This window comes from Elgaria multicarinata, chromosome 14 (genome assembly GCF_023053635.1).
Source record: "Elgaria multicarinata webbii isolate HBS135686 ecotype San Diego chromosome 14, rElgMul1.1.pri, whole genome shotgun sequence".
NCBI lineage: Eukaryota > Metazoa > Chordata > Lepidosauria > Squamata > Anguidae > Elgaria > Elgaria multicarinata.
In genome coordinates, this window is record NC_086184.1 from 32,291,570 (window position 1) to 32,305,745 (window position 14,176).

At 45.3% G+C, this 14,176-nt stretch overlaps 1 protein-coding gene across 1 annotated transcript in view; it reads left to right on the forward strand.

Annotated features, from left to right (window-relative positions):
* WTIP (WT1 interacting protein) overlaps positions 1-14,176 on the forward strand; it is a 76,406-nt gene that overhangs the window by 44,379 nt on the left and 17,851 nt on the right. The window contains exon 3 of the mRNA XM_063141481.1: positions 2,972-3,039. Within this exon, the coding sequence (XP_062997551.1) occupies positions 2,972-3,039 (68 nt within the window). The remainder of the gene's footprint in view (positions 1-2,971; positions 3,040-14,176) is intronic.

Here is a 14,176-nt window from a genome sequence, read left to right on the forward strand (position 1 = left end):
TGATGACCCAAATGAATGGAGTTCACAGGCTTAGATCCTAAGAAAAGTTAGCTTAAGAAAGTTCACAGGACCAAAGTTTCACTCCTTCTCCAGAGGTGGCCAGGGGTGTGGGGTGTTTCCTGACAAACTATGGTGTTCAGGGCTGGTGTGCCCATGGCAGTGGTCTGAAGGATTCCCCAATGCTCTTGAGGAGTTTCCTGTTGGAATAGCTTGTGTTCCTGTTGAATAATAATAATAATAATAATTATTATTATTATTATTATTATTATTATTATTATTATTATTATTATTAATTGCAGTTGTATACCACCCCATAGCCTAAGATCTCTGGGCGGTTTACATAAGATAAAAACACTTAAAGACAATATACAAAGATTAAAAACCACAATATACACATACATTTAAAACTACTGTAACAACTTTTAAAAAACTATGAGCCTAAAAAAACAGACCCAGGCTAATTACATATTGCTAAATGTCTGGGAGAAGAGAAAAGTCAACCTGGCACCAAAAAGATAACAATGTTGGTGCCAGGCAGGCCTCTTCAGGGAGATTGTTCCACAGTTGGGGGGCCACCACAGAGAAGGCCTTCTCTCTTGTTGCCGTCCCGGATGAGGGCCTTAGATGTTGAAGCCCTGGTCTTGCTATGGAGTGGAGAGTGACATGATCCCAATCCCCTCTCCTGCGGTGTAGAGCCCAACCAGTTCCCTGGTTTGCTGAGGAGCTGCAGGCTATGAAACAGCAGGATTTGTTAATTTTTTAAAAAAAATTATTTTATTTAAAGTGATACCCCCCCAAAAAAGGAATGAATACAAACAATCCCCTAACAATTAATATCAAACCAACAGTAATATGAATATGAATATGAATATGTATAATATACAAAGAAAAAAAAAAGTTGATTGATACAACTTCTAGGGCAGCCTTCCTCAACCTGGGGCACTCCAGATGTGTTGGACTACAACTCCCAGAATACCCCAGCCAGCTGGCTGGGGCATTCTGGGAGGTGCAGTCCAACACATCTAGAGCGCCCCAGGTTGAGGAAGGCTGTTCTAGGGGAAGGAAGCTTAATCGAAGTAGGGGGGGATTTTAGATTTTTTTTAAAAAAAAAACCCAATGAAACAGCAGGAGCTAGAACACAGATGGCACAAGTCTCTTAGCAGTTGCCATCAGACGCAAGCTAGAGTGCAGGATCATGCCAGCTTTGTGGCTGTGACGATGGCAGAACAGTCTTCTTTCACTGTCGCCATTGCATCCTCAAGTAGCCACCCATCCAGAGGTTCATGGGGTGGTGAATTGGTTATTGCAGTCAGCTCACAGTCGGAAAGTAGGAGAGCCCACAGAGGCCTGCTGTAGCAACTTTGCAAGATTCTTTGAAGTTGAAATATATTTCCACTGAAGTTGACACCATTGTTTGATAGCATTCCTGCGGAGGTGTCCAGGGCACCATCGAGTCTGGTTTTGTGGGATCATTCTGCAAATGCAGCCTGAGAATGTGGACCCCCTTGTCTTTGGAGGGGTTTGGCCAACCGCCTGTATTTTTGCCCCCTCCCCGTCTTGGTTAATGCTGTTAATTGCAAGGTGTGTGTGTGTGTGTGTGACTAGGTGGGTTCAAGAGGTAGTTAATGCGGCTCTACAAGAGCACGTGGTGTCAGCCACCTTGAAGGAGCTGGTCGTGCGGCCTGTTCTTGAGAAGTCCTCTTGGGACCCAGGAGATCCTCACAACTATTGTCTGGTCACTAATGTTCCCTTTGTGGGCGAGATGCCTGAGAGGGTGTCGGTGGTTCAATTGCAAGCACTTCTCTGGACCTATTCCATTCCACATTCAGGCCCAGCTTTGGCACTGAGATGGCCTTGTTTGTCCTGACGGATGACCTCTGTCAGGAAAAGAACAAAGGGTGTGAAACCTTACTAATTTTCCTGGTTCTCTCAGCAACGTTTGACAACATTGTCCATGGTATTTTGCTGAAATGGCTCCGTGGAAGGAGAATTGGAGGCACAGTGCTAGTTCCAGAGTTGTTTTTAGAGAGTAGAATTGTGGGGGTTTCTGCTTATAGAATCATAGAATAGTAGAGTTGGAAGGGGCCTATAAGGCCATCGAGTCCAACCCCCTGCTCAATGCAGGAATCCACCCTAAAGCATCCCTGACAGATGGGTGTCCAGCTGCCTCTTGAATGTCTCTAGTGTGGGAGAGCCCACAACCTCCCTAGATAACTGGTTCCATTGTCGTACTGCTCTAACAGTCAGGAAGTTTTTCCTGATGTCCAGCCGGAATCTGGCTTCCTGTAACTTCAGCCTGTTATTCCGTGTCCCGCGCTCTGGGAGTATTGATAAGAGATCCTGGCTTGACTCCATGCCATTTACAGTATACTATGAAATCTCATCAGACCTCATCCTATCCCCCTTGATCCATATGAGGCCACTAGGTGTTAATAAGCAAAGGAATTGAGAATAAAACTGCCAGTATCATACTGCCTTTATACAAATCTATGGTGCGAACACATCCCATGAAGCTAATTTCTGGGAGATTCAGGAAAGATAAAAGGAAGTACTTCTTCACACAGCGCATAATTAAATTATGGAATTTACTATCACAAGACGTAGTGATGGCCAGCAATTTAGATGGCTTTAAAATGGGGTTAGATAAATTCTTGCAGGAGAAGGCTATAAATGGCTACTAGCCTTGATGGGCTAGGAATAATCATCTGAAAAACATGGATTATATCTTTGAAACTGCCAAACTTGTATGATACTTACTGTATTTGCAATTGGCATCTATTCATTGTTAGTAACAAACTTAAGAAATGAAAAGGGGGGGAAACTCTGAATTTTTTTTTTAAAAAACATTGTTTTGGAAAATTATCCATAGAGATGCCATTCATTGTTATCAATCACATCCCCCACCCTTTTTTTTTCTTAACAGCAGCACTTAAGTGAATATTAAAGGTCTAACGGTACAATATTTTAACAGGGAGAAGATTGCGAGGGAAGGCCTTCTACAATGTCAATGGAAAAGTCTACTGTGAAGAAGACTTCCTAGTAAGTAAGATTTTAGGGCTTTCTGCATCTTATGGGGGTTGTATTGTGCGCTGCACACCTATGTGCATGCGTGGACAGACGCATGTGCTAAATGAAAAAAATACATTTGTGTGAACAGCAAGGTTGCTCCTAAATGACAAATAACAAGGACGGTTTTGGATAATTTGATGCCTCCTTTTATGATTCTGTGTGTTGACAGCGGAACAGTTTTCTCAACTCTCTTTGGCTGTGCTGTTCTCTGACCAGCAGTTATTCAGAATGGTGCCAAGTGTATGTCTGGCAAAATCTAAGATGGACGCACATTGCCCCACCCTCCCAACACACCAACACATTCTGCCATCTTAAACTTTTCCAAAGATGTAGCATATCTCCATAATCACTAGTTCCAAAAAGTAATTTAAAAAGCCCTGAGAATGAGAAGAATGTTAGATTCCCTTGTGATAGGCCTAATCTACACCAAGCAGGATATAGCAGTATGAAAGCGGAATCTGGTATGTGTCAATACCGCTATAAAGCAGTAACGTGGCTCCTGCCTTTCATACTGCTTTCATAGTGTAATATCTTGCTTGGTGTAGATTAGGCCATCGTGTCCCTAAGGAATTCAGCCCTCGTACAAAAAGAGGTTTGCCACCCCTGGGCTAGATAGACCAATGGCCTGTCTCTGCGTAAGACAGCTCCAGGTCTTCCAGGAAAAGTGCAAGGCCTGTTTACACAGATGCTTGGCAACTTGGGGAGGGGACATAACTCAGGGGAGGAGCACCAGCTTTGCGCACAGACGGTTGCTGCTTCAAGGACCAGGTAGCAGGAGACGGGGAAGCCCCTTCTCGGCCCAAGACCCTGAGAAACCGCTGGCAGACAGAGTCAAGAATATTGAGGTTGTTGAACATATTTTGGGAATCTAAACATTTTTTTATAACCATACATAGATACTTAACTGTGCTGTAAGGGAGAAAACAAGTTATCAACAATAGCCCCTCCCCAAAGTTATAGGCTCAAATGCTAATTCATGAGCTTCATACTAAGTTCAAGTTCAAAAGTCTCCCACCCTTTTGCAGCAATGGTTAGTGAGGGCCTTGCTAGATGGAGGTTTAGCCCGGTGCTCACCCCAGGCTCGCCCCTGGGCATCCAGATGACGCACAGGGGATCCCGGGGTCAGGCAGGGGTGAAACCTCCCTGGGCGCGGGGTAAGTGAAATCCCATTTAGCCCAGTTTTTTCTTGCGGTCCCGGTCTCAGGTTGGGCTGAGGCCAGGACCATGGGCGTGTGGACTGTTCTGCCACTTTTCCCGGCTACTGCACTTACACGCAAGTAGCCGGGAAAAGCAGTGGACAGGCCACAGCGCTCCTGCCTCCTTCCCCCAATTCCCACCCCCACGACCTCCCCTGGCCTCCGATCCCCCGTCCCCACGTCCATGTTGCGCCATCCCCCCTGTCCCCACTTGCTGTGTCCTGCCGCCGCCACCGCCAATATCCTCAGTCGCTCTGTCCCGCTGCTGCCGCCGTCACTGTCCTCAGCTGATGTTTCCTGTTGTCGCCATGTCCCCACGCATCACAGGCCAGACATGGCGACAACAGGAAACGGTGGCGGGGGACAGTGACCGGCGGCAGTGGGACAGAGCAACTGGGGACATTGGCAGTGGCGGCAGGACACAGCAAGTGGGGACGGGGGGTGTGGCGAGACATGGACGTGGGGACCAGGGGGGATCGGAGGCCACGGGAGGTCGTGGGTGGGGAAGGGGGGGGACCCTATTTTTTTTAAAAAAAAATTACTTACCTGGTCGTTGGTGCACTCCTGCGCACGCGGCCGCTTTAAGGGGAAAAAATGGTGGACATGATGGGGCTTCCCTCAGCCCCGGAGCGCCTCAGGTGTAGACGGGGCCTACAGGCCGCGCTACTTCTAGCACGGCCTGGCCCCTCCTCACCGCTGGATTCGGCGGTAGGTCTAGCAAGGCCCTGAGTGTGTTTAAACTGTGGTTATGTAGCCACCATGGTTAGGAAGTGTTCACACAACATGCTAAGTCATGGTTCACATGACACGCCAAGCCATAATGTTTAGCTCAAAATGTTTAAACACCGTGGCTTAGCTTGTCGTCTGAACAGGGTCGGAGTCTGATGTGGTTTCAGGCAACTTTCTATCTTCCTGTGTTGATGGCTGAAAGAACCTGATGGCCAGCTATCGTGACGTGATGCTTAAATTGCATTTAGTGTTCTAGTTTTTTAAAAGCATGTTATTTTATAGGTGCGCGTTTGGCTTTTGTAATTCGCTTTGAATGGCCGTTAGCCGCTGTGATGCCCAGCTCGCTAGTCCAAGGCAATCACAAAGCATTGCTCTTCTCTTCCTCTGCAGAAATGCACAGGATCACTCCTGAAACCCTTCAACCCACATTTGGCTTGTACAAAGTATGGCCACAAAGTATGGCTGTCCTTAGCTCAAACACCTGTTTGTGAGAGGGAAGAAGCCAGTCATAACCAGAGGGAAGGTTTGTGGGACTTCTGAGTGTCCTTGCTGTGGCCTGGTTGTTAGTCCAGATCCCCAAAGAACAGGAACTTAGCACAAGCCAAAGGGTGTAGGGGGGTTGGAATCTATTTATTTATTGCATTTTTATACCGCCCAATAGCCGAAGCTCTCTGGGCGGTTTACAAAAATTTAAACCATAATAAAACAACCAACAGGTTAAAAAAACAAATACAAATACAGTATCAAAAGCACAACCAGGATAAAACCATGCAGCAAAATTGATATAAGATTAAAATACAGAGTTAGAACTGTAAAATTTAAATTTAAGTTAAAATTAAGTGTTAAAATACTGAGAAAAAAAAAAGGTCTTCAGCTGGTGACGAAAAGAGTACAGTGTAGGCGCCAGGCAGACCTCTCTGGGGAGGTCATTCCACAACTGGGGTGCCACAGCGGAGAAAGCCCTCCTCCTAGTAGCCTCCTGCCTCACTTCCTTTGGCAGGGGCTCACGGAGAAGGACCCCTGTGGATATCTTAAGGTCCGGGCAGGTACATATGGGAGGTGGCGTTCCTTCAAATAACCTGGCCCCAAACCGTTTAGGGCTTTGAATGTCAATACCAGCACTTTGAATCGGGCCCAGACCTGGACTGGCAGCCAATGAAGTTGTAAAAGGACTGGCGTAATATGATCTCGCCGGCCAGTCCCTGTTAGTAGGCGGGCTGCCCTGTTTTGTACCAGCTGAAGTTTCCGGACCGTTTTCAAAGGCAGCCCCACGTATAACGCATTGCAGTAATCCAAACTGCAATGGAATCATGGAATGCCAGATTACGCTTGTCAGGCAAACAGCCATTTTACTTAGGTAGCAATTATACCACATACAGAAAAGCAAAAGATAAGCAGAAATGACTCCCAAAATTCCAGAGTTAGGCCTTAACTAGACCTACCTCATAGTCCGCAACAAAGATCTCGCATTGTGATTAACGTGAGATCCCTCCTCCGTTTACAAGTGAGGTGCGACGACCTCAGGAGGAGAGGCGTTGCGCCCGCCATTTTTTTTTAAAGAGGAAGGAGCGCACGAACACTAGTGCGCTAAAGGTAAGGTGTTTTTTTAATTTTAATTACTTTTCCCGCTCCCCCCACCCTAGCCCCGATGGGCGCTGCGCTCCTGAGGAGCGCTGTGCCCCGTGCGTGGCTCCGCAGCAACGGGCCACACGTTCTGCTGCCTTGGGCTCAGCCCGGGACCGCGGAAAAAGCAGGCCCAAAGGGAAGGGCTCTATCCCGGGGCAAGGGAGGGATCATCCCTCCCTGATCCCAGGATCCCCTGTGCGTCATGTGGACCCCCAGGGACGATCCCGGGGTTTGCCCTGGGATAAAGCCTGGTCTAGCTAAGGCCTTAGAGTCTCAAAGATAGGCTTCACCAGGTGATGGTGCAATACTCCAGAATCTACCAACCTGAGTTGCCCTTCAACATGAGTTCACCAGCCTGTCCCTTGAGACGTCTTGTGCCTCTCTTTGAGATCTAATTAGACTCATCTGATAATGAATAGAATATTTAATCTTCCTCTAATCAGGAAACAGGGGCTAAATTAAAATTATGCTCATTAAGAGCTGTCATGTTTTAGGGAATGGGACTATGATATGTTGCACCACTGAGGAATGTTGTGGTTATGAGAATTTTGATTGCTCTGCCTCTCCGTTTGGGTCCAAATTGCACTTGCGTGTCCTAACTCTTGGTTACAGGATCCCCTGGCCTTCTGGTGGAATATTAACGCAGTCTGGAAAACTGCAGGGCACAAAGATAGTTTGTTTTTGCTTTTTGGCTTTTACTTCTGCAAATAGCAGATGCCTCCATGTTACCCTCCTTCTGCTCCCAGCTTGCAGGGTTTCCAGGACATATTTAACCTCATGTTTACACAACAGAAGTGAAAAGGCATTTATTTCCCCGATGTATGATGCAGATATAATGCTAAACTGAGACCCAGGCTCAGATCTGCACTTGACCCCATGAAACTCTCTAGGTGACCTTGACCAGTTGCTAACTCTCAGCCTAACTTCTCTCAAAGGCTTGTTGTGATGATAAAATGGAGGGGATATGCCACTTTGGAAGAAAGGCGGTCCACAAAATTAATTAATCAATAAATAGCCCTGGTTAAAATCCCAAACATAAAGTGAAAGTACATTTCAGGTTGCCACGTGAAATCCTGCCCTCATAGGGAGACACCATTGAGACCAGCTTTTCTCTCTGGAGGCAGAAAGACTGGAAGGTTGGATAAACTGCCATAGGGCACAGTTCTATGAGCTTAGACAGAGCCCTCTCTCTATCCCAAGCCCTACAGGGAGGAAGGAGCAACAGAGGCTGTTTTGCTTCTCCATCTGCAAAAATAGAGGCCTTTGGATGTAATGGATTTGTGGCCTCTTTCCAAAGGGGCTGCCACAGAGCTCCCCATGATGGCTGGGAGCGGTCCACAGATCCCTTCTTCTAAAGTTGGAGTTGTTTCTCCAGCCTCTGAGGCGGAGATCCTTGTGGTGGCCACTATACACTTTGTATGGGCTTTATTTAAGGTTTTATTGTTCTATCCATTTAAATCCAGTTACGGTCTTTTATTAGAACTATTGTATATTTTGTATTTTGTAAACTTCTGACCTATTTTACTTCATGTTCAGCACTTTGTAACAAAGTACTATTTTATTTTATTCTTATTATTATTCATCCTAAGGCCACTTAAGCTCTGTCCTGGATTCCTCTTTTAACTATACCTTGCTTAGAGCAGACATTATACTTAACTGTGGTACACGGCCTGTATGATTCCAACTCTCTTTTCTTGGGTCTCTGCTTCATTCCTGCTGTATAGAGATTGCCTTCTTTCCTAGCTGAAAATAGCCACCTGCTGAACAGTACCTACCTTTTCCCCTCCCAGTCACCCAGTGTTTTAGCCTGCTGGATTTATTGTTATTCTTTTACTTTAAAAAATGGTATGTCTCACACTTCAGTAAATCTAGTCTTAGGGTGGTTTACAGAACAATATGAAACCAATCAAAACATTAAAACCACAAGTAAATCAAAAGTTAAACAAATTTAGAACTAATTAAAGCAGCAAGAGCTATAAAATATAGCAGAGACAGAATAAAACCCATTCCAAGAGCTGGGGGAAATAGAAAGATCTTTGCTAGGTACAAAAATGGTCATCCAGTCCAACCCCCTGCTCAGTGCAGGAATCTACCTTAAAGCATCCCTGACAGAGGGCTGTCCAGCTGCCTCTTGAAAGGCCTCCAGTGTGGGAGAACCCACAACCTTCCAAGGTAACTGGTCCTGGGATGATCGAGAAGAGATCCTTGCCCTTCTCTGTGTGACAACCTTTCCAGTATTTGAAGAGAGCTATCATGTCTCCCCTCAATCTTCTCTCCTCATAGGGCACTTTATATTATTTATTTATTTATTTATTTATTTATTACATTTCCAAGGCTTTTTCTGTCCACCCTAACATATAGTATTATCTCTAGAGATATGAAGTTCTGGAGGGGAAAAAACAGAAAAACTGGGAGTAGGGACAGAATTTTTTTTGGTGTGGGGGAGTATTTTTCCCAGGGATTTTTGAAAGTTGTGTTTTGGCAGTCAACGGGCAGTTCCCCCCCCCCCCGGCTGAATTTTTCAATTTCCCGCCCAAGAAATGTCCCCTCTCCAACCAAAATAACTAGTTCTCATTAAGACATAGTGACCGTTCCCATCACCTTTCGTGCCATGTCACGCCTTCATCTGCTGGCAAAAAGCTGTTCCCCTGCCTGACTGTGTGGTCCTTACTCACCTGACATTCAGGTTTGCAGGTCTTTCACTGCCCAAGTCCAGACAGGGAAAAGCCAGATACAAGAGCTGCCGGGGGATGGCAGTTGAATGGCCCACTGATGCTCATACTTAGTTAGATTTGTTAAATGCTCACCCTCACCTCCTCACTTCTGGATTTGTGGTTACCTTCTCGCTTCTGAGTTTGTTGTTTGTGGTTGTGGATATGTAACTTCCATAAACAGTGAAAGTTTGCTGCAGGGGCTGTGGTGGCAACTAGCATCCTCAAAGGCTACTTTAAGACCCTTTGCTGCCCCCTGTGGTTGTGCTGTACAATCTGAGAGGTGTGATGTTGCAAGGGATTCTGGGATTCGGCTCTTGGATCACGGTGCTGCTTTATTGGTACCGCTGGACATATTGATGCCCATTGTGACCGCTTGCGGTGCGGAGGTGGCTGGGCCAGGCCTGGCCTTCAGTAGGGAGTTAAATAATCCCAGCCAGACCTTCGTGCTCCTTTTTGTTGATAATTGCACTGTCATTAGAGACAGAGGTAATATGGCCTGCTATTTTTAATCAGGAACAACTTGGGTCTTCTCCACCCTCTTGCCTGAAAATACCATGTTAAAGAAAAGCCACATAAATCATTGTTGATCCTGGCAAAAGATTTAGAAGATGTTTTCCACAGATTTAGCACAGAAGCAAACAAACAGTATGCCCAGCAGTGGATTATTCATTCATTTATTTTCTATACCGCCCAATAGCCAAAGCTCTCTGGGCAGTTCACAAAAAAAAACCACCACATGGTTACAGCATCTCTACCTATAAAGCTGAAAGTATGTGTGTGAGTTTGTATGTCCGGAAATGTTTACCCACTTCCACATGAGGTACAAGCTTGAAATTTCACACGCTGATAGGTCTTTGTGTACAATGTATTTTAAAGTATTTTTTTTAGAATTTAATAAAAAAAGTAAGCGTCCACCTACAACTCCCATTATGCCTTGGGCAGGAGGGCAGATTTACTGAAGTCCACTTGGGAATCCTGACATGGGCTGGAGTGGATTTCAGCATAGGAGGAATGCAATCTGCATCTCATTTGCATTTTAAGTTGTTAATACTATCCAAAAGATGTACTAAAATCCATCTATTACAACAGCCTTCCTCAACCTGGGGCGCTCCAGATGTGTTGGACTACAACTCCCAGAATGCCCCAGCCAGATGCAGTCCAACACATCTGGAGCGCCCCAGGTTGAGGAAGGCTGTATTACAAGATAGGTTTAGGAGTTTGGGGATTAGGAAAAAAATGTATAGAATTTGAGCTTCAATAAACTTTCCTACTTGCCCTCGGTCCAGGAGTCATGTTACATGGCACAAGTGGGAGCTGCAGCAAACCATGCAGCCGGGAGCGCTCCTGTCCAGGGTTCCAGCCAGCCATCTTCTCAAGTTTTTCTACTTCTGCAAATCATACGGTTCCCCCAAACCTGATGAAACCTCCCTCTTGTATGTGAATTATGCCTTTTTTGGCTACATAAGAATCATGTTTGCAAAACGAGTTTGCTATTAGTGTATAAGATTGGCCTGCATACTTTGGCATCCTGGAAGTCTTATACTTTATTTTATTTTTAAATGGTGGTGTTAAATATCTTCATGGATCAGAAGAGGAGTGTGGACCACATCTGTTGAAGTCTCAGAAACCTCAAAAAGGGTCTTCTGACAGTACATCAGGTGGTGAATGGCTGCCTAGTAGCTCATGAGTAGCTGTCATTCCCTTAACCTATTTCTATGTGTTCCTGGATCCTTTTTTGCTTTCCTAGTGTATGCTTCTGAGGAAGGGCATTGTGTTCAGTGCCGGATTTAGGAATAAGCCAAGTAAGCCAGGGCTTTGGGCCTCATATTATGAAGAGCCTCTACATATGTTAGAGATAACAAAGATGTAAGATAACTAAAATGAAATTGCTTTGGCTTAAATATGTTGGAAAGTCTGGTGTGACTGACAGCAGAGTTGCCTTAGATAGAGAAAGCGTGGCAACACAACATTTAGTATTGGAGGCAATAAGTGCAAATTAGAGCAACTTAAAAAGAAGTTCAAATTAACTTACGTTATTAGTCCATTTATACACATCTTCAGAGAACGCTGTCTAACACTGTTTAAATACAAGCACCTCCTAATGTGGGGTGGTGCCCTTTCGTTTCCCTTCCTTTTATAATATGATGCACTTCTTTCTCTTTATTCTTATGGTATGGATCCTCTGAAACTTGATATGGCTTAGGGCCACAGTATATCTTAACCCAGCCCTGATCATGTCTGAAGCCAGGGCCTCTCCTCCACCTCTGGTCCCTCAGCCAGCCAGAATAGCTTCTGTATGTCTAGGATGCAGTCTAGGCTGCAGTACTGTTAGCTGAACCCACTGCCAGAAGAGACAAGCTAGCTGGCCTTGCAAACCAGCTGAGACTGGCCTTTCCCTGCCAAGTAAAATCCGCCCTAGGCCAACGCATTTGTTGCTTCAACCCCTCACACACACACACACACCGCTTGATCTGGGAGCCTGTGCTGCCTTGGTTGGGCACAGGTGCTGTTCTGGAGGCAAGAACTGGTGCTCTCAGAGTGCAAGGTGGGCAGCCACAATTCCACTCCCCATTGGCCTATTATGAAGGACTTGGTCTCAAGGGTGTGTTCTTGACACAGCCGACGCTGGCTGGCTGTAGGTAGAGAACGTTCCTTCACGATGGCACTGAGAGTGGCCATGTGGCCTACTTTCCAGAGGACTGTCTATTTAAAGGCACCACCCTCCATTTGAAAGGCTGCCCAGTGTAAAGGGAGGGGCCTTGAAGTTGCCCATCGGCCATTAGCAGCACCTGGACAGCGCAGGCAGGTGCACAGGTCACCAGGTGAGAGTCTTCACCACTATGATGAGAGGTCCTGTATTTCTGTTTTAAAATCCTAAGTCTCTCTTTCCACATTTCCATCTCTACATATGAATTAGCAAATGCAAGTTACATGGAACTCTGCATCCTCTTTTGTCCTTTTTTTGGGGGGGGGAGGTGATGGGCAAAGTAATGACACTAGTGCCTGAATCTTGATTGGGATGGACAGCCCCCTCGCTTTGCCTTTGAAGCGTATTATTATTAATATTAACATCATCATCATCATCATATATAAATAGGCAAATAGCTTAGTTGCCTTTTCTCCTGTGCCTTTAAAAACTGCATGACAGTCAGAGACATATTTCTGCCAGTCATGAAAAGTTTAATGACACAGGAGCCCTGCCAGGAAGAAGAGCAGCACCCCTATGAACAAGCCAGCCCCAGGAAAGGGAGCATGGGATGAACACGAAAGGCACTGGCTTTGTGAGTGGGCCTGCCAGTCCCTTGCTCATTTATTTACTTATTTATTGCAATTCTATACCACCCAATAGCCGAAGCTCTCTGGCTGGGTCACAACAATGAAAACCACAAAATGCATCGTAAAAATGCGATATAAAACGTAAAAGCTTAAAATCACAATATAAAAGTACACACCACAATAAAACCTAGCAACAATGCAGAGATTTAAAATAGAACGACTGATTTAAAACAACAGAGCAAAAGAAAAACTAAAATACCTGTGGTGGGAGAAAGGTCGTGCCAGGCGAGCCTCTCTGGGGAGTTCATTCCACAGCCAAGGTGCCACAGCAGAAAAGTCCCTCATCACCACTGCAGTTTCTCCAAAACAGGCAATCCTGACCCCAGCGCCCCCTCCTCGCCATGTACAGCCATATATTGCAGGCATAATTAAAAGGTGTGTGTAGAGGAGGCTCTTAATAGCGTTTAGAAGTTGTATAAAAGTTGTAGAAGAGTCATTTTCTATACAGAGTTAGGTACACAGAAATTTCAGTGTGTGCACAATAACATGCAGAAAAGAACAGGTTGAATCACAAACTTCATGATGTTGAGGTTAGGGGTATGGTGCACAGATCTACTTAGGCCACAGCTAGACCTATGGTTTATCCTGGGATCATCCAGGGTTCGCCCCTGCCTGAGCACTGGATTCCCTGTGTGTCACCTAGATGAACAGGTTTGACCTCTGGACGATCCAGGGATAAACCTTAGGTCTAGCTATGGCTATAGTTTAAAATTATATATTCTCTTGTTTTCTCTCGGTGACCACGTTAATTTCTTGCACTGTTATGTCCCGCATTACAGGAATTTCTCCCAGAGTGTATAACAATAGAGAGGAGAGAAAGTAGCTGTTATCGTAATAGAAAACCAAGATAGATTAAACTACAGAAGGATGGGGTGGGAGGCGTCTCGTCTCGTGGCTAGTACAGACTTTACAGGAGAGCAGGCGGTGGTTCCTTTGCCTCTGGGCAAAACCGGGAGGTCTCAGTATCAAAGACATTTTAAGCATAAAAGGGGAATTTCCAGTCACAGGGTGGTGACTTATGCAGTCCTCAATCAGCACATCAGCTTTTGTTGTCTTTATACTGGAGAGTGTATTTTATAATGTTATATATTTAAAGAACATTTTGATTTCTTTTCCTTTTCTTTCTCCCCCACCCAATGTATTAACATGTTTCCCCTAAACCTTAAGGAGGATTTGGGGAGGGGGGGATGGAGGAAGGGAATTCCAATAGGAAAAAATCATGAATTCCTAAAATCCTCTTTCTAAGAATGCATATATAAGGGTGAGGGGAAAGGGTTGACTAAGTTTAAAACTTGGCAGTCATTTCTCGTTTACTACGAGGAGTTTTCTCATTCATTTAACATCTTCGCAGCAATGGTTATTTCTTTTGGACAGGAAAAAATCCAAGATCATGACACAGGATGGAATGCTAATAAACTTACACGGGTAGCGAGGACATATTCTCATTTCGGATTTCTGCCTGAATGTGACACAGTCTGGGTTTTGTGTTTTTCACAGAGTTCCGGG